The sequence below is a fragment of the Lissotriton vulgaris genome, chromosome 5 (assembly GCF_964263255.1).
Source record: "Lissotriton vulgaris chromosome 5, aLisVul1.2, whole genome shotgun sequence".
Classification (NCBI taxonomy): domain Eukaryota; kingdom Metazoa; phylum Chordata; class Amphibia; order Caudata; family Salamandridae; genus Lissotriton; species Lissotriton vulgaris.
In genome coordinates this window covers 92,079,540-92,104,786 of record NC_141693.1, presented here as the reverse complement: position 1 = coordinate 92,104,786, position 25,247 = coordinate 92,079,540, and the positions used below count along the sequence as shown (strand labels likewise).

At 46.0% G+C, this 25,247-nt stretch overlaps 1 protein-coding gene across 2 annotated transcripts in view; it reads right to left on the bottom strand.

The window, feature by feature from the left end:
- The window catches only part of SLC2A8 (solute carrier family 2 member 8), a 136,624-nt gene that overhangs the window by 42,667 nt on the left and 68,710 nt on the right, over window positions 1-25,247 (bottom strand). For both annotated transcript variants that reach the window (XR_015295856.1, XM_086920958.1), the window contains exon 4: window positions 11,468-11,567. Coding sequence is in view for 1 of the 2 variants with exons in the window: in XM_086920958.1 (XP_086777084.1) it covers window positions 11,468-11,567 (100 nt within the window). In the remaining variant the exon portion in view is untranslated. The remainder of the gene's footprint in view (window positions 1-11,467; window positions 11,568-25,247) is intronic.

Sequence of the window (25,247 nt, the reverse complement as noted above, 5' to 3'; positions counted from 1 at the left end):
AACTAAAGACTCATCTGTTCCCTAAATAAAGCCCCTTTGTCGCTCTCCCCTCCTTCTCTTCCCCCTCAACAGGATCACAAATCATATAGCGCGGGGATGCCCTTGGGTCACCAGGCGCTTTAGAAATCGTTATTAAATTAAATTAATAACACACCACCATTTGTCTGTGCCTCGGCATCAGACTTCAAAGGCTGCCGCTCCCCCGCCCCCGGGTGCACATCGTGCGCCACCATTTGTCTGTGCCTCGGCATCAGACTTCAAAGACTGCCGCGCCCCCGCGTGCACATCGCGCACCACAATTTGTCTGTGCCTCGGCATCAGACTTCAAAGGCTGCTGCTCCCCCGCCCTCCCCCCGCCACAGCAATGCCGAGAGCTTGTTTCTGAAAGCCTACCGTGCTTGTTTACAGTGCCTTGCTCCTCAAATGCTGTTGCTGTGTTGCCATCTCTCTAGGGAAACTCAGCTTGAAAACACTCGACTTGCTAGCTGCAATGCTACATCCGCTATGCTTTGCCTCTAGACACGTTGATCCCTCGCAGACTGTGCTGACTCTGCCCCTCCTGATTTTGAAACTGACCAACGCAGTCACCACGCAGTCTCTTCTCTCTGTCTTATGGTGTCTGCCCTGCCACCATTTACTTCAGACCCTCACCCTCACCCTCACCCTCACACACCCTCACCCTGTCACCCCCACCCTCCCTCACCCTCACACCCCCTCACCCTCACACCCCCTCACCCTCACACCCCTCACCCTCCTCTCACCCTCACCCCCTCAAACCCCCACACACCCTCACCCTCACAGACCACATCATTCAGGGACACCACCACATCACTCCGGGGCACCACCACATCACTCCGGGGCACCACCACATCACTCCGGGGCACCACCACATCACTCCGGGGCACCACCACATCACTCCGGGGCACCACCACATCATTCAGGGGCACCACCACATCATTCAGGGGCACCACTCAGGGGCACCACCACATCACTCTTTGCCCCACTTTTATTCTCATTATATATAAATTGAGTTGACAAAACCCTGCAGAACCTTAACACAGATACCCCGAAAATAGGTGTGAGACCGACCCTTCTGCTCCTGTATGCAGACAATGCAGTCCTAATTTTAAGAAATGCAAAAGTTGATTGAGGAGTTTGACTCAGACATGGAGCAGAGGGATCTAAAACTAAACCTCACCAAAACACTCGTGATAGCATGTGGTAAAGGCAGGGTAAAGAAAAAGACTCATTTTGTAAGGAAATATAAGCTAGTCGAAGTCAAGAACTTCTCCTACTTGGGTGTTCTTCTGATTTTTACTGGACTCCTCCCCTAGATCAGACTAGACTTAAACTCATTAGAAACAGAGGCGGTTTTTAGATTCTGCAATAAGGTAGGCAGGAAACCTAGCTGGGATATGTTAAAAATATATGGCAGTAAATGTCTACCTGTAGCTACTTACGGCTCTTTAATATGGGGTAACGTCAACTGTAATGGATTGAAATCTTGTGAAAACTTTTTCCTTTCCCGTATGCTGGCTGTTCCAAAATCCACGTCAACCTATCTTTTAAATAAAGAAGTGGACGCATCATATGTTACTGATTTGATTCAGGTAAGAGTGCTATGCGCCTGGTACAACATCTGGTGTAAGGAGGGTTCAAAATGTATCGATGTAAAGAGATATCGTTATGTACTGTCTAGCTCTGGATAATATAAACAACATCCCTTGGTTAGCATATATGGGCAGCCTACTAAAGTACATTCATAGAGACCTATCGGTGAAGGACTTGCCAACCAAACAACAATGCACTTTATGCTGTGTAAGTTTTATCAAGATATTAGAAAACAATTTTTATGCCCAATTTTTATCTCCCAGAAATTATTTTTTTATAAAGACGCAATGAAATTCATATGCACCCTTGAGAATGAACTAGCCTGTAGTGCTGTTGTAGGTATATCATCTCGTGCAATACAAAGAAGGAAATCTTTAACATCTCTAGACCAACTTGTTTACGAAACTGAAAGAAGGCTGGCCATGAGTTAAAAATAAGACATCATTAAGCGGAATTAACTAATGACACGTATTGATGAAGATTTTAATGTTTGAATATGAAATCTTTTTAGACTAAAAGTCTACTGTGTATACTTATAACTATGAAAATATATATTTTGTTAAATTTATGTGTGCTTTATGAATCCAACAAAGATTCAAATAACGTTTTTTATTGATTATTGACAGTGCACTACCACGTCATGCTTTGGTAATATATTCATGAAAAGTGAGTTTTTTAACATGAACTGGGAATTATTACTGCTCCTTCCTAGATGGCAATGCTATTAGTGAACTAAGAGGCAAGCCAGGGATCATGTGTACCCTATATATGGGGTCGCTTCTGGTTATACGTGGAGCAAACATTAACATTTAGTCTAATAAAAAAAAAGTTATTTTGTACTGCAGAAATAGTGAAATTGCATATTTGAAGGTGCTCACTTACGTGATAATAAAAGGTGGTTCCATCAGACAAAATATGTGCCTAGGATCACACAATTTGAGACCAGTTCACGGGTCAAGTACATTACAGTTAGGTTGAGCAGATTATTAAAGTTACTAGACCTGCAGGTCTAGTAAAAGGTTTATAATTTTTCGAGCCCTGATACTTATTGGAGCAGAAATGTATTTTGTTTTTACATTAGAGGGCATGCCACAGAGCCACATCAAACTAGAGGCTGTGTGTCCCTATTGCTGCTCGTTACAGATACCCAACAAATACCTCTCCCTAAATGGTCTTGACTTACTATAAACTGCCCTGCCACACCCATAGGCAGACCAATCACTGCCCCGTCAAACATGCATTCTTCACATTCCCCACAGACCCATAGCTTTTCTGAATGCCATCATGTTCCGGCACTTTACAATCTGACATGATCGGGCACCACTTCTCCCTTACTATCTCATTACGTGCAGGAGCAGCTGCTCCCTTATTAACAGATGCCCCTCTCCTCCCAGGTGCTCACCTCACACACAAAAAACTTTCATCCCCCATGTCAAATCCTGCCATCCAATGCCTGTATACAGTACCACCTGCTTCCTCAATCCTGCTCTTTTGTCTATCAGCTCTGCGCTAAATTTGTGGAGGTGGGGTACATGAGAACACTGAAAACTGCTGTCAGCAGATCAACACAATGTATTTCCATGTCTGCTATTTAAAAAGGCCTATTGTCTGTCAAGTTGAAACTCTCAGTCATAATCGTACACTAAAGGAATAAAGTTGTAATGCCATGCTGTTAGACCTGTCAGCCTTAGGGTGGTCTTCCCTATTTTTTTCGCTTTTGCCTCATTTTTCTCACCTACTTTTTATTGGCCTTAGGTCTCTGGGCACCTTCCCATTGCTTACCAATGCTAAAGTGCAGGTGCTTTCTTCCCTGAAGATGGCTTCCACTGACCCTTGCTGCTGCAGCGTGGTCTTTTTAGGCGCACTCTAGTAGCCAGGAGCTGGCTGGAACCCCTAAAACAATGTTGTAATACCAGCCTGCCCATAGCTAGAATGAGGGGAGCTCCTGGAACCTTCCAGAACAGGGGAGGTGATACCAACTGCCACTGCTAACTGCCAACTGTCGCTATATAAGGAAAGGGAGGGAAACTTTCCACGGAGAGTGTAGTTGGGGCATCACTGACCTGGGGGAATCTACGCAGGAGACTTAGGCGGTAGGGCCTAGTCAGGAACCTATGCCACTCGGGCTGACAGGGTTAGGCGCTGCCCACCAAGCTGTGTGAGGAACACTGAACTAGCCCACTGATCTGGCCCAGCGGGAGGGGAACCCAGGGACCACCTGAGGTGATTTACTGAGGAAACGGGACAAGCTTTCAACTCACCACCCCCCTCCCCCTCTCTTCAAGTAACTTCTACCAAGGGCGCAGGATCCAGCTAGCGCCAAGAAGACCTTACTGCCAACATGACTGGTGGGGAATCAACCAGGTATTAGCGCTGCATTCCCCTTGAGAAGCGCTGAGAACTGCTAACTGCCAAGCGCTGTATTCCCCTTGAGAAGCGTTGTGAACTGCTAACTGCCAAGCGCTGTATTCCCCTTGAGAAGCACTGTGAACTGCTAACTGCCAAGCGCTGTATTCTCCTTGAGAAGCGCTGTGAACTGCTAACTGCCAAGCGCTTTATTCCCCTTGAGAAGCGCTGTGAACTGCTGACTGGCTAGCGCTGCATTCCCCTTGAGAGGCCCTGTGAACTGCTGACTGGCAAGCGCTGTGCCCCTTTCGAGAAGCGCTACTGTGTGGAGACCCTGTGTGGGCCCTGAGACTGCTGCCTGAGGCGTGATGGTAAATTGCCCTAAAGCGCCAAGAGGACAGAGCGCTTTGACCTCTTAATGCTTCTCAGCTGGGCCCCCCCGGTCGCACTTCTGTCGAGCGCTCTTGCACTTCTGCTTTAGCCTATGAGCCTTACTGTCATAGTTGCAGCCTGTCCCCTTCTCCGCGACGCCAGTGCTGCCTTCTGCTCCCCCTCGGCGGCCCCCAGAGCCAAGAGAAGGACGCCGTAAAATCTGGTCAGGCTGCAGTAGGCCTCGTTAGGCGTGAAGCCGGGATCTAGCGTCACGTGACAGGGGCGCCGGTGTAATTCCGCCCCCGCCGTGCCCCGATTGGGTCCCTGAAATTGTGCTCCGCAAGCCGCTCTGCAATTGGCAGTCGCTGCGCACCCTGGCCTCCTGTTGGTCCCCGGTCCCTGCGGGCTCTAAGGGAGGACTGGGACCGGAGATGACACCTGCACGGGGGGCTCGCAGAGACTACCGGAGCCCCTGCGCACCCCCGACTTCACCGGAGGGCTTAAAAGGAGCCGGGAGCCTACAACACCACCGGAGGGCGCTGTAGGAAGAGCACGCCTCCGGGAGTCATCTTACCTTGTGCTGACCCTTCGCAAGGGCCCGAACAGGGGCCGAAGAAGTGAGGTAAACCCCCGGGGAGTCCGCCCTCCCCGCGGTAGACTATAGTTGGGCCCCGTTGGCCCCAAGAGATACTGAGGACTGGGCAAAAGTCCTAAGAAACGTTAACCCCTTAGCAGGGGAAAGGTTGTTCTACTGTGGTGGCCTGATCGTTAAGGGAATTGTCATACTTAGATCCTGAGAGTCATGTCCTACCTATTATGACCAAGAGAAATGCTCATATCTAAGTGTTGAATTGCTTTATTCCAGCCTGATGAAATGCACTGTATTTGCTGATAAATGGCTTCTTTTTGCAGCTAGGAAATGTTTACCCTCCATTAGTGACTGCTGCTGAGCAATGAGATGTTAATTAAAAGTCTGAGAAGGAAATTCTTTGCAGGTGCTGACTAGGAGTAAGGCTGTTACCAGGCCTACCGTTATTTAATACAACAGCTGTGCTCTCGCAACTACAATAGGGTGTCAACAAAATAGTACAATGACAATTGTAATTAAATAGACAGAAGCAGACTCTTTCGTGTTTTTCTTGTCACAGCAAGATGATGATTTAATGTATCCAGACTTGAAGAATAATCACAGTTAGCCGACACGTGTTTCGTCGTGTACAGATGAGTCAACACGACTCTTCAGGGCTTTAGACTCAACTCAGATAAAGTGAGTTGAGAACAGTCTGGTACTCGTAGTGGCATTCACTCATTGTTTATGTCTTCATATATAATGGAATATCGGAATGGTACATCCAGTTATATTAGGTGCAAGAGATAATCTTGCTGCTATGCTCCGCCCAATAGGTTAGGTCAAAGATTTCCAGAAATAGAGCTTAATACGGGTGTGTATTAGGCTGTACCGGGAGGGGATCCAAATGCTGAGACGCTTATGAAAACGGGTGCGTTTTCTCAATCGCGCTGTGCAGTAGTGCGGTATCCCTCCTCTGTTGTTTCCCGGTCGCCGTCTTTCGTAAACGGACCTGAACAGCTGTTTTCTCTACCGTTATTTAATATTTAATATTTATTTACATATTTATTGCTGAGAAATGCAAAACCTGTGTTTTAAAGGATCTGCAATGAGTTAAAACCGCTGTGATTTTTGACTGCTCTGATTCTAATACAAGATAATTCAAGATAAAACGTATTTATTTGAATCAAGCATTCTGGTGTGGACTCAGTCCTTGCGTGCACTTATTGTCTCAGTGGATGAGTGTGTTGTGTAGTCACTTTACACCTAAGCTTCGGGTGCCTGCAGGCTCGGTCCATGCTACCCCCGGGGACCTGGCGAACCCAGTTCCTACACATGCCTTGCTTGTGTTTTAGAGAAGGCAGCATAAAATCCTCCACCTTGCCTTCCCTCTGTAGTTTGCTACACCCTCCAGTTTTACATCCTCTACATGTACGTGTGATATAGCTAAAGCATGTAAATCTTGGTTGACATATTAACCACATTATTTTATGTGAGGTTACTCACTCGAATATATCTCTTTACCGCATTTCTTTTCCCCCGCAGGGAATTACAATGCGGTTGTTACAACCATCCCGTTGTAACCATGCATACCATTTCCCCTCAAGTGGTAACAGCGACTTGCGGAGGGGGGGGGGACGCTGGATGTTGGAATAATATAATTTACTATTCCAACATCAGTCTGTGCAAACAGTAGGGAAGGTGTTGGATTTTAAATCCAACACCTTCTGCCCCGTCGGGAGAACAACGACTTGCGGAGTAATGGTATGCGTGGTTACAACGCAGTCGTTGTAATGACTGCGTTGTAATTCCCTGCGGGGAAATCTTTTTGTGGTAAACGTTGTTTACCTACCCCCTCTTATGGGTTTATAAAAGACATTTCAAAACTCTAGTAAAAGTTAATTGTAAAATGTTGAGTTATGGCTCGCTCCTCATACATCTTACGTTTACAATTTAACCATTAAGTATTTGGTCGGTGTAGGGAACTAATTTACTGAATGCCGTTTTGTGCTATGTAACTCCTTGTTTCGTCCTATTAGTTTACTGTACGTTCTTCTCCATTTAATTGGTCTACTTGGTCTCGCCTAAAACAGCGCACAATATAATGCTTACCATTTGTTGGTTTCACACATTTCCAAACAAAACCAAATAATTCTACATCAAGACACATAATACAACTCAGCGACACAATTACACAACACACCATATACATCCAATCCTCACCACAACATTCCACATTATACTAAACGAAAGACATCAGCAGCACACCACATACTCCTCTACATGCCTCTCCACAACACAAAATACCATTCCAAATAATTACACCCCATAACACACACCAGATACATACACTCCAAAACACATAAGTAAAAAAATTGTCATTTACAATGCCAATATCTCTTAACACAATCAAATGTGAGACCTATTGCATTTCTAATGCTTGTTTGTTAAACAGACATTTGTAAACTGCACATGCTTTAGGGAAAGAATGCAGCATTATAGATTAGGGTTGTAAGTGGATTAACTATCATTTTATTCTTTTTGAACGTTGAGAGACAACAGTGGTGGACAGAAGAATATGAAACTGAAGAACAGCTAACTTCATTGATGGTCAAGAGGTGCATTCATACTGATGGTATGATTGCACCTCTTGACCATCAATGAAGTTAGCTGTACACAAGTGCTGAGTGAAAACAGATATTTAAAGATAAAGCATGGGAAATAGACTTGTGGGGTGGGACCATGCTTGAGGAATGCATGAAGTGTCATGGATATGCCAAATCTAAATGTAATAATTGCAGTAAGAAGAGAGCTAAACAGTGGGAGGGTCAGATGTGGATGAGGATGTGATGTGGAACTGGAAAGGGTGCCGCTCGGAGGCAGACATTTGGTGAATCCTTGTTTGGGGCATTGCGTGGAGCACCGGCGGGGCTGCGAGGACCGGCAGCCCGCGCAGCAGCGCTCTGTCCTCTTCCCGCCCCCACCGCACGTGGCAGTACAAATCAGCGCCTCGCGCCCCCCGCTTCGCGGGAGCCGCTCGGAGGCAGACATTTGGTGAATCCTTGTTTGGGGCATTGCGTGGAGCACTGGCGGGACTGCGAGGACCGGCAGCCCGCGCATCAGCGCTCCGTCCTCTTCCGGCCTCCACCGCCATTCCTCTATATTACTGGCTCAGCATACCGGGACGTGTGCGCGCGCCGGATGAAGCCCGGGACGAGGGCGGGCCCGCTCTAGCCCGTTACAGGCCGAGTTAGACCGGACCGGGTCATCTCTCTTGGTACTTGGCTGTATGCCCTTGGAACTGGAAAGATTAGAATGACGAGGATCTGGAACTGATCGAATGGTTTAAATGCAAAGCCGCTGCCATGGACTCAAAAGGAAATATTATGCTGTGCAAATATGTTTAGCACACATTTTTGGGTTGCAGGCTACCAGACAGCGCTAAGCACATCTTGGGGACTTTCAGAAAGTTGACATGGGAATGCATTCTGCCCACTGCTTACCATTGGCATTGTGGTTTGTTACTCACATTTTCTTGCTTTCCATTTGCTGGCTTTATTTACTAAAGGCTGTCTAGGTTTGTCACTCCCCTTGCCTAAACCTTATTTATTGTATTCTTACAAAAACTTGTTTTCTGTAAACAGCCCTTTAAATCTTATTCTTATTGTATAACGTGTGCTGGGCATTCAAAGACCGAGGTCAAATGTCAGGCGCTGTCTTATCCATCGAGTGCTCCCTTTCTGTAAAGAAGCCTGTAAATCTTGTTCTTATCTCATCACATTTGCTGTGCATTCTGAGACCGAGGTCAAATGTCAGGCGCTGTCTTATCCATCGAGTGCTCCCTTTCTGTAAAGAAGCCTGTAAATCTTGTTCTTATCTCGTCACTTTTGCTGTGCATTCTGAGACCGAGGTCAAGTGTCAGGAGCTGTCTTCCGAGGGCACTGGTTTAATTTTCTTTCTCGGACTTCAAACGTAGAGGATTTATGTGACAATCTGGCGAAGTGCCTGAGAAAGGTTTTACAAAGTTGTTTTTAAATGTAAGTGTCTGTAAATGAACGGTGCTGACTAACAAATCAATACACAAGGTGATGACATTTTCACATGTTGTTTGTGCACTCTATAATTTTACTAGTAAAACAATATGTCTGTGCAATGTAATGGTCATTTCAAATGAAAATATGTTGTCTGTAATGGTAGTGTGCTACCATACTGTGCATACTTCACTTTACTCTGCACCACTCCACTTTACACCACACCACTGCACTCTACTCCACTCCACACCACTGCACTCTACTCTGCACCACTCCACTTTACACCACTCCACACAACTGCTCTCTGCACGACTCCTTGCCTCTCTACTCTACCCTGTACCACTCTACACAATGCCAATGCACTCTTCCCCACTCAACTCTACACCACTGGACACTTCACCACTGCACGATACACCACTTCAGTTTAGGCCACATCAATCTACTCTGCACAATCCCACTCTACGATACTGCACTCTATGCCAATGCACTTTACTCTGTAACACTTAACTCTATGCCCCTGCACTCTACGCCAATCATTTGTACACCACTCTAATCTACTCTGCACCATTGCACTCTACAACACTTCACGTGAGACCACTACACTCTACGCACCGGCACTACACCCTCAACCACTACACTCTACGCCACTTCACTCTACCCTGAAACAATCTACTCTACACCACTGCACTGTATGCCACTCTACTCTTAACCACTGCACTCTGCGCCACCATGCTATACTCTACATCACTGTACCATGCCACTGCTCCCTACACCAATCTACTGTACACCGCTGCCCTCTGACACTAATCTGCAACATTGCAACACTGCATTCATTGCCACTGCATGCATCTCCACGCCATTGCACCACTCTACTCCACTGCATCACTCTACGTCATTCCACTCTGCTATGCGGCATTGTATTCTACAACGCTGCATTGTATGCCGCTAAATTCAATGCCACTGCACTCAACACCACTATCCCCAATGCCACTGCACTCAGCACCACTATGCCAATGCACTCCACACCAGTCCACGCTAGCCACTCCACTGTACACCACTTTACAAGACTCCACACTATGGGGCTGATTACGATCTTCATCGGAGAGCCTCCGACTTTAGGTTGAAGGCTTTCCGACCGAGGTAATCAATTTCACTTCCGACCACATAATTACAATTTAGGTGGTCGGAAATAAAACCGTCCGGTCATTCCGGCTGGGTTCTGACAGGCTCAAGGGCCCATCGGAGACCGGCCTCTAATCCATATGGACGGCATTTTAAACCGTCTGGATTATGATGCTGGGTTTCCGGCAGGCTTTACATGCAGAGCTTTAAGACATGGAAAGCCTGTCGGAAAGCGAGTTTGGGGGACCCTAGCATGGCCCCTTTCTGTTTGTGGCCTCCGGTTGGGGGCCAAGGGGGTACCTATGGTGCCCCCTTGTTGATCCCAGCACTGTGAGGTAGGCACCCTGAGGTGCCTGCCATGCGGTGCAGAGATCAACATAACCTCCCCATTTCCCTATGTGAGCTTGTGCTGCGACCGTTTTATGCTTTCATAGGGAAATGCGACCGCACCATGTATGGTTGCATCGTAATTAGACGGTCGGGACCACCCACTGAAGGTTGGTTGAACCGGTATCTGTGACTGTGTCAACTGGACGCAAGTCCACCCTACATCGTACTAGGCTCCTATGCCACTCCACTCTACAGCACTATACTGCACTCTCTACCATTCCACTCTATGACACTCCATGCACTCTCCTCTGCGCCACTAACTTTTAGCCATGCTGAGCAGCCACGTTGCTGTACAACATGGCTAAAACACATTGGCAAAGCCAATAGCTCTTGCACAGCAGGTGATACCTATTGGCTTTGCCAATGTTGGTTGCCACTGGTGTGGGATTGTAAAGCTTTTGCCAATCCTGACACTTTCCCTATTGTACCAAGATTACCACTGTACATCCATGTCAGATTAAGCTGGAAACAATCTGTCCAAATCATTGAGCTATGAGAGTATGATTTTGATGAGGTTACGGTTGGTCTGATTGCTTAGCCATCTTCTAAGTCGAAAGGAAAGCCCTTTCGGTAAGTGCATTTGGAGACAGAGCCGTGCTGGATGCATGTGGCAACATTTAATACAACTACCAACGTGGTCTTTTGAAACGCCCCAGCTCTTTAGGGTAAAAGAAACGCAGCCAGCCTTTAGGACACCTTATACAACGCTTCTGCCTCATATATGCTACTCTGCTGGAACAATCAGTTTTTACATAATCGACACAACCACTGTAGAAGACACAAGTGTAAAACATGCTGGACCATGGCATTTGTCCCTGTATACATAGTGCAGTATTTTGGGAAAATTAGAACTTCAGCACAAGCATTAACAATGTAAAATAATTCCTGCCTACAGGCAACACATCTGCCCTTCAATCGCATGCTCAAGAATCGGCAAATGTAAATTGTTAACTATAAGGAGAACAAATAATGAACTTGATGTGATAGTCTTCAGGAAGTAACCAAATCGCTAGAATTCCCCAAATACCTGCTATATATGCTCCTAATATTCCAGTCACGACCATCAATTGAACGCACGACCCTAGCGTCCCTCTAACCCGTGGGTGGGCTGTTTCAGAGATATAAACCTAGAATTAAACAACAAACAAGTAAATATAGGTAATTCAAATCGCAATTACAATTAAGAACTTGCTCACACTGCTGTTCAAATGGGCATTTGTTTTACATTTCCAACCATTTAGTGACTGTATCTCCTTACAGTAAGACTACAATGTCCAAGTAAAACTTTTGTGGCCTGACTTAGATAAAGGTAAATCATTTGTTATGAGAACTATGACACCAACACAATGTTTTTGTGTTTCATTCTACAAAGTGAGTGAATCTTGATATTAAATATTGTATCACAGCTACTTTTACATGCAACTGAATACTCAGCAAATGTGGCACTGCCACATAAGGCTTCCATAGGATCACAAAAAGAGGCAAATCATCACAACAGGGTGAGGACTGGGTGGTCAATGAGAGAGAATGTAGTTGAATAGTTTTGTGACAACTCCACATCTCAAATCTATCAATTGTCTCTAAATAACACATCTAAAGGGCCAGGTACACAACTCATCATAGGAATGGTACCCATTTTGCTTCATGTTCACATTTCAGAGTAGTACTTATCAGTATTCAGACTGATCTTATCAAAAGGGTTTTGAATTAGGTCAGGCTCTCCAATTTAATCATTATTTTGATTTGTAGCAAAGGGTTGAGGTCTGCTGACAAACCACAGTACTGCTCAAACAATAACATTCATGCTTCTTTTAAAGTTTAATTGCCTCAAAATTAACTTTACTTTTACCATTTGAAATCTGATCGACAAAAGTAAAATTCCTACTCGTCTTAAACAGTTAAATATTTTTTTCAAGCAGTGTTTTATTTTTTGCTTTAGAAAACCATTCAATAGGCAAGGTTATAGTAAGTCGGGACATTTATCAGTTCTGAAGGACAGTGTCAAGATTACCACAAATCTTGAAGTTGCAGGGACAACCCAGCAGTATCAAAGGTGAGACCGCTTGTTTGGGTGCTAGGTCTGAGACAAAAAGTTGAGCCCAAACCAGAAAGCTAACGTATTGTTAGAAACTTGAGACGTTCACTCTAGATATTAGTTTTCAAGTATGTTAATGGCAAGGAATTCTTATTTTACACTCAATCTTGGTTCTGTGTGCATTTGTATTTATAATAATAATTGTTAAATGTTACCTGGCTTAACCAGCCTCCTACAGGCAAGGCCGGGACTCCTCAGTGCAGTAAGTCCAAAGTGTCAAGGAAGGTTGAAAATGCACCTTGCATCTCCTTTTTCATCAATCTTAAACACACAGAAAATGACTTTACCTGGCAGGTTATAGACCAACCTTGCCGCCCATTGAGGAGTGGTGATCTCACGCAACTCCTCCTACGGTGTGGATTTCACGTTGCGATAGAGTTAACAATGGCCTCAACACCCTTGATGAGCAGAACAGCATGGTTACTATGGGAATATTCTGACTGGGTCTCACGTATTCCAATTGAGCTATGTGGAATTCCTTATACTGTAGGCTTTCCTTGAAAAAATTTCATAATTACATTTTAGTTTTAGACTTTATATCACTTTTTCCTTCAACAGGCCTATTTGTCTAGTCTGATGTTTTGTTATATTAAAACTAAGTTTAATCTTGTATTCGTATGCACTATGTATTGTATATATACTTAAACCAAATACTCAACAAATGTATAATTTTGCGTCTGAGTCCAAGATTATATGTCTCTGTGACCTTTTCCCCTTCAGGTCCCACACCCCTTCTTTTAATACACTTAGTCCCCCTGGGGCAGCTGTATTTTCCAGGTACATCCACCATGATCAGGTAGCGCTGTAATGTGCCAGGTTTAGGACCATATTGCAACGCTGCACATTTTCTTACATTGTCCTCTTTCTGCACAATAACATTTTACTGTGACCTTTTGCACATATTTGCTTGCGTAACATTGTTCGATTTGTTTCTCTCAAACTGCTTACACATCTGGCTTTGGGCAACATTATAATTATGCCTTTAACACGGAGTACAAGGCTTTTGCACAAGCTGTGCAAATGTCATTCTACATCCATGGGGGACAGGGGTTTCTGCATACCCATAACAATGCTAATCTGCATATACATTGCAAGAATGCTTTTTATGATAAATAAATATGCATTTCTGGGGGTTAGGCACAGGAGCCACTTCGGCTGACCTCGAAAGTCCTTGCATGCTGAGGCTTCACCAATCAGCTGCTAACATCTCCATGAGGGGTGACCAAGACAGGTCTTACATTCTGTCCCACCAGGTATAGGGTTGGATCATCCTGTGGGGGAATTCTTGGCTCCAGATATACACACCTACTATGCATTCCCTACTCTGTGTGCATCTAGAATATGTGTATGAGTATGCCCGATTACCACCTTCTTTTATATGCCTGCATATATACACTGTTCTTAGCGCCATTGTGGGACTATACCTCCTAATTAATTTTTCGGTGCTTGTAATAACTTTCATATGCTTTTGTCTACTGATTATCGCAGCGCATGTATTTGATACAAGAATAACGTTGGGTCATAAATATATTGAAGAATGTTCCATTGTGTATTCTTATTCTTTGTATATTTCTCGGAGAACAAGAATGCACACAAAGATTTCTAGATTGGTTACCATGATCCCAGAGGGACAGGGTTGTCATGTTCAGCATTGCCAGAAACCATTCACACTCCCTGTTTGGGTTGGGGGGGGGGGCTTGTATTGGCATTGTGAGCTAGCTGGTCTCTAGGCCAACTCATACTACAGGAGTGCATGGAATCATTCTAAGCACCTCACCCAAAGTTTATGTTGTTGACAAATGCGCAGATCGTACAGACTAGTGGGAACTACATGACAGTGCTCTAGTGTTGGACGTATCCCACGTCACGCAGCTCTTTATACTGCTTTCCACGAGGCAGTTGTTCAAGAACAAAGCAAATTTCTTGAGGGCAGTGCCCGCAAATTTAGGCTGAATGAACTTGCTTTGTTTGCCACTATTTAGGTTTGCATCAAGCCCATGACATTCCAGATAACAATATTCTACCTGGCAGCCAATACTTGTACCAGTCACCAATAATCCCACCTTTTTTCCCCCATCTTCCTTTCTGGGTCAGTATAGGCGCAGTAACATACCACACTGACAACTGTAAAAGATTCTGATGAAAATAATACCATGCAGGGTCACTGCCAGTTTTTGCTAAACAAATACATGTACAAATGGAGTCATCATTATGAAAATGGATAATTTACCCCATCTTTGCAAAATATAGTTAATCAGTCTCTGAAGTGCAGCAGCTACCTCTTTTACGTCACTTTTACGGTTCTTCTCGCAAAGATCATTAGACCACCCAATCTTATCTTCCCAGTTTCCAAACTAGTACAGCAGAAAACAGCAATACCTTTAAAAGTGACCTTCAATCTAGCCAGTTCCAGCACAGCAACCACTTTCCACTTAATGCCTTAACTTATTAATGAAGTCACACATTCTCCATCTATTGTCCAGTGTGACTGGCGAAGACATGACTAAAAACATTTATAGACTTCCAAGAATAAAGATTTTACACATGCCATGGCTAAACATTACTATAAAAATATGCAGAGTACATGACAAGTTTGAAATAATATGCCATTGACAATAAATTAGAGAGGTGGGTAGGTGGAGACAGGGTAATCCTGCTGAGATTAGAATACAAATATATCATTAGACTGAGAACAAAAGAACCTTATGTGTTTAGCTATAATGTGGAGCTTCATATACATCTCAAATTCGATTAGAGACACGTCCAGAAAATCATGTAAGCGATCATTTATCCACTCCAGACATGAAAGATGTGGAGAGAAAAAAGACAGCCCTGGAGGCTATTTACTCTAACCTGTACCACATCAGATAAATTAATAGACACTAAGATTGTCCCACCGAGGGTAGATATAATGATGGACAAGTATATTATCTAGTTTTGGCTTTGTCCTTTTAAAACACTGCACTATTATCACACAGTTGATTAATCGGAGGATACATTTCCTAGTATTCATCTGCTACACAATAAATGTGAGGTATAATAATAATAATAATAATAATAATAATAATAATAATAATAAAAGAGCTTATAAAGCGCACAGTAACGCCATCACGGCGTGTCCCCGTGCTGGTGGAGCTAATAGCACACCCAGACCTCATTCATAACCCCCGTCCCTGCAAAGTGTACAGAAGGGTTTTGAGCCTAGACCGAAACGCCGTCTCACTGCTTTCCAGTCTCATAGCAGGAGGAAGTTTGTTCCATTGCTGAGCGGCTTGAAGCGAGAAAGAACGCCCGCCCATTCTGGCCTTCCTTACCCTCGGAACTGTCAGCAGCCCAATGCCCTCTGAACGGAGGGCCCTTGACGGCTCACAACGGCTGACTAAGTCCCGGAGATAAGCGGGAGACCTGCCCCAGACAATACGGTGACAGAACAGAAGGCATTTGAACAACACGCGTTTCTTCACTGGCAACCAGTGAAGGGCATCCAACGCCTTCTGCGAGTTTGCTCTCCTCGGTCTCCTAAGAACCAGTCTGGCGGCGGCATTCTGGATGACTTGTAGGCGACCTAAGCATCCCTCGGTGGACCCAAGGAACAGAATGTTCCCATAGTCCAACCGAGAGGTCACCAGCGCCTGCGTCATCGTCCTTCTGGCCTCTAGGGGTAACAGATCTAGTGTTTTATTGAGGGTCTTCAGTACCCCAAAACACTTACCCACAAGGCGCCTTATATGGCCCTCAAAGGAGAGAGTGGGGTTAACCCATACTCCCAGATTCTTAGCTTCCTCACATGGTGTGGGGGTGGGACCCAGACATGGAGGCCACCACTCTGCCGACCAGCTGTCGCTCTTCCCCCCCACAACCAGAACCTCTGTTTTAGAACCGTGTGTGCTTTAGGCAGTGGGAGTCCATCCAGCCAGCTAAGGCCTGCATACAGGCCTTAAAGTTGGAGGAAGCAGTGGCGGGATTCTGCGATAAAGAGATCAGCAACTGGGTATTGTCGGCGTAGGATACCAATTCCACCCCAAATGCCTGAACCACTTTAGCCAGGGAGGCCATATACAGATTAAAAAGAGTGGGGCTCAAGGCCGAGCCCTGAGGCACTCCCTGGTCTAGTGGCATCTCTACAGATGGACAAGCCCCTTGTTGTACTTGGAAGCATCGTCCTGCCAGGAACGACTGCAGCCAGTACAAAGCGGCACCTCCGACCCCAGCCTCGCTAAGACACTGTAGCAAGATGGAATGAGCTACAGTGTCAAACGCTGCGCTGAGGTCGAGCATGATCAAGGCCATCGTGTGCCCTGCATCCGCTCCAGCTCTTAGGGTCTCCGTGGCCCGTAATAGAGCTGTCTCTGTCGAGAAGCCTGCTCTGAATCCGGATTGGGAGGGATGAAATATATTCCCTCTCTCCAGGTGCTCGGTAAGTTGAACATTGACCACCTTCTCTGCCACTTTCGCCAGGTAAGGCAATAGTGAGATGGGCCTTAGGTTCTCCAGCACTTCTATGCTTACATTTGGCTTTTTCTTAATAGGTAATACCATTGCCTTCTTCCACTCCTCTGGAACCCGCTGGGAGGAGAAAGAAGTCTGTAGGACATGTCTTATGTGCGGTTCCAGTCCTACCAGACCCTCTGAAATAACCCTTGGAGGGGCCGGGTCATTAGGGGAACCAGACTTTACACTTTGACAGATCTTAATTAGACTTTCAGCTGAGGGGACCTCAAAGATTTGCAAGGAAGTGCTAGGATCCAAAGGCAATACAGTGGCTCTAAAATCTATGCCCCTCCCTGGCTGTTTCGAAAAGGAGGCATAAATGGACTTGACTTTGTTGGAAAAAAAGTCAGCTACTCTATTGCACTCTGCCATGGAATCGCATGCAGGGGCGTTAGAGCTGGAGATCAAGGATATCTCCTTGTAGATTTTAAACAGTTCCCGTGATGAGCTCTCGGCTTCCTCAATGCGAGACTGGTAGTATTTAGCTTTCGCTCTGCGTACTGCATACTGATAGCTTCTATGTGCTATGCTATAGCTGCTTTTGCCCTGTTCACTGGGATTCCGTCTCCAGCTCCTTTCAAGTTTTTTACAATTTGATTTAATGTGCTGGAGTTCCTGTGTGAACCAAGGGGCAGTGCGTTGTCTACCCTCCTTGGCCTTGCCTTTACTCAAAGGAGCAAGCTCATCCAAGGTGGTCGCCACAAGCTGATTAAATTCCTTATTGGCCAAGTCACTGTTAGTGGCCAGCGGTGGCCTCGCCCTCTGAACGGCCAGAACAAAAGCCTCTTGAGAATAAAGTCTCCATTTACGACGCGGGAAATTGCTAGGCCCAGACCTAGTAGGCTTATGTAACTGATACGAGAGAAGGAATGGGACCAAAAAATGGTCAGACCAAGGGAGCTGTAGGGGAGTAAGTGGCTTTATCATATCCCAGCTGGCGAACAGAGGGTCCAGACAATGACCCCGCTCATGGGTAGCGGCCACACTTAACAAGTCAAGCTGCAGCTCTTTTAGGACTAATCGAACGCCTGCTGCCTCCTTCTGTAGAGGATCCTCCAAGTGTAGATTCAGATCCCACAACACCAGTACTTTACTGTGTTTAATAGCAGTCTGAGTAATCCCTTCCAATAAGCTACTTCGAAAATTTCCCAGGGACCCCGGAGGCCTATAGATTAAAATGCCCGAGATAGATTCCTGCTGACTCAGTTTAATGTTGAATTCGTCAGCTTCGCTATTGTCAATTTTTACCGGTCTCAGGGCGCACTCAATGGGGTGCTTGACAATAATGGCAATACCCCCACCCCTCCCATTTTCTCTGTAAAGTCTATGGAGGGTAAATCCTGGAGGGACTGCATTCAGTATATCAGGATCAGAGTGCTCACCCAACCAAGTTTCCGTTAGGAATAGTAAGTTCAGGTCCTCATCAAGTAGGAGTATAATATAAGATACTGCACACTTTTGTATAATACAATTGGAAAGGTACCTCCACAAGTGCCATGTTGTTGCCTTTGCAAGTTGAGAAAAACTAAACATAAATAAAATGGCTAACTGTCCAATATACCATTGAGGGGTCTGGTGCCATCTTAAACCATGAGGCCAAAGACAGAGGGATTTATAAACGTCATCAGAACACAGACGGCAATATGCACCATACTACACATAACAGTTATGTATTTTTAGATTGGATGTTTCATAGTCAATAGCACTTTATTTCGATTACTAAAAATCATAAAAGCGATCACACAATTATATTACACACAAGAATATTAAAAACATTAAAATATATACATGTAACATGTAAAAAAGACATAAAATCAGGTATTGGTAATGGGATCATTCAAAAGACAAAAAAATCTCAAAATTCGTTTGCAGAGGGGTATAATTAGATGTTTATTTTTGTGTGGTTAGCTTGAAAACAATCTTTTTTTTAATGTGCCACTAACAATTAGCGCTGACTGTAATTATACAGCCAGATGCATCAAACTAAAAAGTGCTCTCAAAAATAGCGATTAGCTATTTGCGAGCGCTTTTTAGCATTTTCCAATGCATCAAGCCAAAATTCCCAATCCGCAAAATACCGAGTCGCTAAAATAGGGAAATTATATATTGAGATTCCTTAATAGCGAAAAACCAAAAATGCTATAGCAAATGAGGAATCACTAAAATAAATCGCAATACAATGCATGAAAAATCGCAAATAGCGATTTCTTCGAAAATCGCTATTTAGCAAGTGCAGATTAAGGGGAATCACAATCAGGTGGTAAAAAAAAAAATATTCTACTCAGCTGCAAATCATCAGAAGGCTATTTAAACTGACCCATGATGCCATAGAGGCCTTTCACAATGGCAGCACTCTACGCGTTTGCAAGAAGGATGAGGATCCATGCAGCAGGCCAGGCCAGGAGGAGAATACAGGAGAGGATATTCCGACTGCGCATCACTTAGTTGGGACAAACTGCAGAGCAAATATATGATAAGTACAGGCTGAATGCTGCAATGATTAATTACTTAATAGCTGAATTGGAACCACTAATGCAGCGCCAGACACTTAGGACCCATGCCATCCTAACTCATGTCCAGGTGCTATGTTGCCTGCACCTGCTTGCGTCAGGCAGTTTCCAGGGGGTAGTGGCAGAGGCTGGAGGGGCATCACAAAGCTCCCTTTCACGGTTCTTAAAATGCTTCCTGGCCGCCATGATGGCTATGATCCACAACCACATCACCTTCCCCACAACCCAACAGGAATTGACCCAAACTAAACTAGACTACTACCAAGTTGCACAGTTTCCACACGTGATCGGATGCATAGATTGCACCCACGTAGCCATATGTCCCCCAGCAGAAAATGAGTACATCTTCCGCAACCGGAAATTGTATCATTCCATCAATGTTCAAGCAGTGTGCAATGCAAAAAACATCATAAACGACATTGTAGCGCAATACCCTGGGAGCACCCATGATTCCTACATCTTTCTACATAGTGGCATTCACACACGTCTGCTCAGGGGAGAATTTGGCGAAGGACACCTGCTAGGTAAAATTAAATACATATACCCATTACTGAAGTATGAAATGGCAATGCATACCGGACACTAACACTTTGCTTAATACCCTGTAGGTGACAGTGCATACGCCGTGAGGAACTATATCATAACTCCATACTTGAACCCAGCCAGCCCACAAGAACAGAGGTACAACGCAGCCCACATCAGGACACGTAATGTTATTGAACGGACATTTGGATTACTCAAAAGTCGCTTCCGCATCCTGCATAAAACTGGAGGAGCAATGCTGTACCAGCCGGAAACATGCTGTAGGATAGTGGCTGCATGTGTAATGTTGCACAATATAGCAACAAGGAGAGGTATCCCCATAGAGGTGTCCGACACTAAGGACAACCAGCCCCCGGCACAACCACGACGGGTGCATTTGGCAAGTGCAGCAGAGGGGCAAAGGAAACATACAGACATCACGCAGCATTATTTCTGAGGTATGTAATGATGAGACACAACATTTAATTACAGGAAATGAAAAGTATTTACTAGCAGGTGAACCAGTAGTGGTGTTTAGATCAACATAGCTGGTGCCCATTAGCACAATAACTGCATGCACTAAAGGACAAATGAGACACACAATGGACTTGACCCTCAGTCACAAAGAATGTCTTGGACATGGTTACATCACCATGGAAAATTGCAAAAGTCTAATTTTGTTTAGCGTTTCCTCCCTCGCACACCCAAACGTCTTTCGCCTGCATCTCCATAATCACTCCTGGCTGCAGCGGTAGGTGTTGATCTACGGGTACTGCACCACCTGCCAGTGCTGACTTCCGCAGATATATGGCTGGATGCCGCACTACCCTCTTCCCCTGTAACATTGCCATGCTCACCAGTACCATCCTGCATCATCAGTTCAACAGCAGTGGTTAGTTGGCCAAGTGCTTTGGACACATCCCCACAACAATGGCCCATATCTATTTGCATTGCCACCGACCTACGTGACAGCAGTGCAATGCTGTTGCATATCTTGTTGTTAGACCTGGTAGAGGTAGCCAAGCACATCATGAACTGGCGATGTCTCCTCCTCTGTGTGTTGTGTCCCTCCTGCATCACACGACCCAGCTATTGCAGTGTGTGGTTTGTCTGTTTCCTTCCACAACTGCTGTAGTCATTTCCCCCACACTCTTGGCCATGACTGATATGTTCTTATTCATTTTTGTCATTTGCAGATTGAAGGCTACCATATGTCTCGCTTGCATGCGCTGCACACTCATCATCTGAGACTCCAGGCCACCCCACACATTGGGAGTTTCTGCCTCCTGTGCCCCGATGAGGGTCCTTGACCTGCGTATTCTACTCATCCGGACATGTGCCTGAGGTGTAGGTGTGGGGCTCACACTAGGCTGGCTTGTCTCAGGAGCTGTTTCATGTTCCTGATCTGTCTCCATTGGCTGCAGTGGTGTGACTGTGGCCCTGCGTCTTGGCGGTGCCTTGGGTATGGTTGGTGGTGTCACAGGTGTCGACATGGCAGCCTCTTCAGTAGCCTGTGTGCTGTCTCCACATTCACTGTCATCAGTGTCTACTTCTGCTGCATCTGTGATGTGAAACAGTGCAAAATTATTTTGTGTTGGTGCTAATGTTGTGCCACATTAAATCACATTACATTTAAGCTCTCACTGTCTCTGTTCACTGACTGTAATGCATTTTTGTGGCATTTGGGATTACAATGTTGTATTATGACTACCGATTTAGATCTGCAGCCTACAAGTCCCATAATGCATTTGGGTCCCTATGTAAAATGTGGACTGGACTTTATTACTGTGATTTTGGTGGTTAATTGCAGATTGGGCACAAGTAGTATGTACATTTATATGTTTTATTTTCATGCATATTACCTTGTGTACTACTGGCCGCCCCAGATGTATCCAGCTGTGTTACTCCCACCACTGCTTCTGGCTGGATAGTGCCCTCAATCAGGTCCTCCAGGGCTGTGTTGTCTGGGACTGTTGTAGTTTCTCCTCCGGTCCCCTTAGCCTCCTTCAGCCTTTGTGCTATCCGCTCCTTGGCACGGCTACGCAGGTCGTACCATCTTTTCTTTAAGTCTTCTATGCTGCGGTGTGTCACCACCACAGCATTAACTTTGTTCTTGAACCTGTTCCAAATTCTTCATATTTCTGCTTCAGGTACTTTTAGTGAGAGCTTCCCAAAAAGCTTATCATGGCTTCTTGTCACCTCCTCAATGAGGTACTCGAGTTCCCTCTCACTAAACTTTAACTTTCTCTTCCTGGCCACTGCACCCTCTTCTGTTGTTGTTTGGGACATTTTGGCTGTCTTCACTAGTCAGCAAACCAGAGTTTGTATTTTTTACTCTCTCCCCCAGGACTCTGCTTCTGGCTCTCAGTTCCTCTGTGCACAGAAAGCAGCATGGGCTGATTGACTTCCTGGTTGTGAGGTAATCAGCCTTCTCCCAATGCGACTCGGTAGATTTGCGATCTCGCAATTTGCGATAATATAGGTTTTCTAGTTTTGAGATTCTTAATTTTGAAATCGCTAATGTTTTTAGCGATTTTTACTGATTCTTAATTTTTTCGCATTCTGCATCATGCATAGGTAATAGCGAGTCCTTATTTGCGATTCGTTAATAAATGCAAATAAGGATTCCTTATTTCTTTGCTTGATGCATATGCCTGTCAATATTTAAGCTTGGTTTATCTTTCTGCAATAAATTATCGATAAAATTGTGGGCAATGGTGAGGGCAAGTGTATTTAGGAGATTCTGTGGCTGCAGCATTTGCCGCATAATTATGAATGTATTGCACTTGCAACATAATGTGCCTCATAATTTACAAATTGTGAGTATTTCACTTAATGTCTTGTTTCCATCTTAAATGGATAAAATTATACTAACAAAGAATGTGCCAAATAATTTGCAGATTTTGCCAAAGATATTTATTCTATCACAAATGGATAAAAATACTAATCGAAATATGGCTCATTGGCGATGTATGGGTGGGGGACCACATGCGTTCCTTCCAGACCTCCAGACCATGTACTCACTGCACCAATCTCAATTCTTTAGGTATCTGCAACTGCGACACGCCATACAGATGCACCTTACAACAGGTACACGGCTTCCTGATCATATCCCGCCTGAGGCTCAGATTATGTTAGGGGACCTGGGGAAGGGCAGCATTTCCTGCATTTATCGTATACTGATCAACAATACCCCTACTTCCCTAGACCGACTGGGGGCTCAGTGGGAAGACTGGGTGGGCCCCTTGGAGGAAGAGGATTGGCTTGATGCCCTTATGGCCCCCAGAACTGTCCCCGCATCCACTAGGCTGCGATGGTACAGCTCTATTATTTACATGCTGCATACCTCACCCCGGGGCACCTTCATCGGGGGGGGGGGGGGTTCAGCCCGACCTCAGCTTGTACTAGGTGTGGCCACGACCCAGCTGACTTCCTCCATATGGTATGGCCCTGCCCCTGCCTCGTGTGGTTCTGGGGGGAAATCGAAGAACTCACTGAGGTCTTAGGGTGGGAGGTCCCCCATGATCCAAAAAACACGATCCTGGGCATCACTGATGGGTTGGATGGGTCTCGGAATAAGGAATTGTTTTTCACTACAGCTATGGTGGTTGCCAAGAGGGACATTGCGGCCTCCTGGAAATGCCCTGAACCCCAAGTGTTGGGCCATGGCAGACTGGGGAGGACTGGTGCGCCACACAGGAGAAAGCCATGTATGAGGCACGTGGGTGTCCCACAAAATATCATAAGGTTAGGGGAAATGGTTGGGGGGGGGGGGGGGGGGTTATTCATAAAGGGATTGTCCAAATTCCTGCTGTTTTGTTTCTACTAGTGTCTGTAAACTGGGTAGTTCAAAGTCTTTTATGTCAAAAATCTCAAATCCCAGTGCCTGTAACACCGACTTCACTCACTCGCAAGACCTCCACGACTCTCTCGCCTCGTTCTTCCACCGCAAGATCACCGACATTCACAACAGCTTCGGCGCACAAACCGCGCACCGAACCGCCGAACCAGCCCCCCCAACCACCACCCTCAGCACCTGGACCCATGTCAGCACCGAAGACACCACCCACATGATGAACATCATCCACTCCGGCTCCCCCACCGACCCCTGCCCACACCACATCTTCAACAAAGCCGACTCCATCATCGCACCCCAACTCTGGAACATCATCAACAGCGTCTTCGCATCCGCCACCTTCCCGGAGAGCTGGAAACATGCTGAGCTGAGCGCCCTCCTCAAGAAACCCACCGCAGACCCTACGGACCTGAAGAACTTCCGCCCCATCTCGCTCCTCCCCTTTCCAGCCAAAGTCAAGGAGAAGACAGTGAACAGACAACTCTCCGCCTTCCTCGAGACCAACGGTTCCCTCGACCCCTCACAGTCCGGCTTCTCAGCAAACCACAGCACCGAGACCGCCCTCATCGCATCCACCGACGTCATCAGGTCCCTGCTCGACAACGGGGAAACGGCTGCCCTCATCCTCCTGGACCTCTCAGCAGCCTTCGACACCGTCTGCCACCGCACCCTGATACAGCGCCTCAGCAACACCGGAATCCAAGGAGCGGCCCTGGAGTGGATCATCTCATTCCTCGCCGGAAGAACCCAGAGAGTCCGTCTCCCCCCGATCCGCGGCCACCGAAGTCATCTGCGGCGACCCCCAAGGATCCTCACTCAGCCCCACCCTCTTCAACGTCTACATGAGCCCTCTCGCAGCCATCGCCCGCCAACACAACCTCAACATCATCTCCTAACCCGACGACACCCAGCTGATCCTCTCCCTCACCAACGACCCCGCCACCGCCAAAGCCAACCTCCAGGAAGGAATGAGAGATGTCACAGAATGGATGAAGATCAGCCGTCTGAAACTGAACTCAGACAAGACGGAAGTCCTCATCCTCGGACCATCTCCCTCCACGTGGGACGACTCCTGGTGGCCCCCTGCCCTGGGCAATGCACCCATACCAACGGACCACACACGCAACCTGGGCTTCATCCTGGACTCCTCCCTCACGATGACCAAGCAAGTGAACGCAGTCTCATCATCCTGCTTCCTCACCCTGCGCATGCTCCGAAAGATCTTCCGATGGATCCCCACAGAAACCAGGAAGACGGTCACCCAGGCCCTCGTCACCAGCCGTCTGGACTACGGGAACACCCTCTACACTGGAACCACAGCCAAACTCCAGAA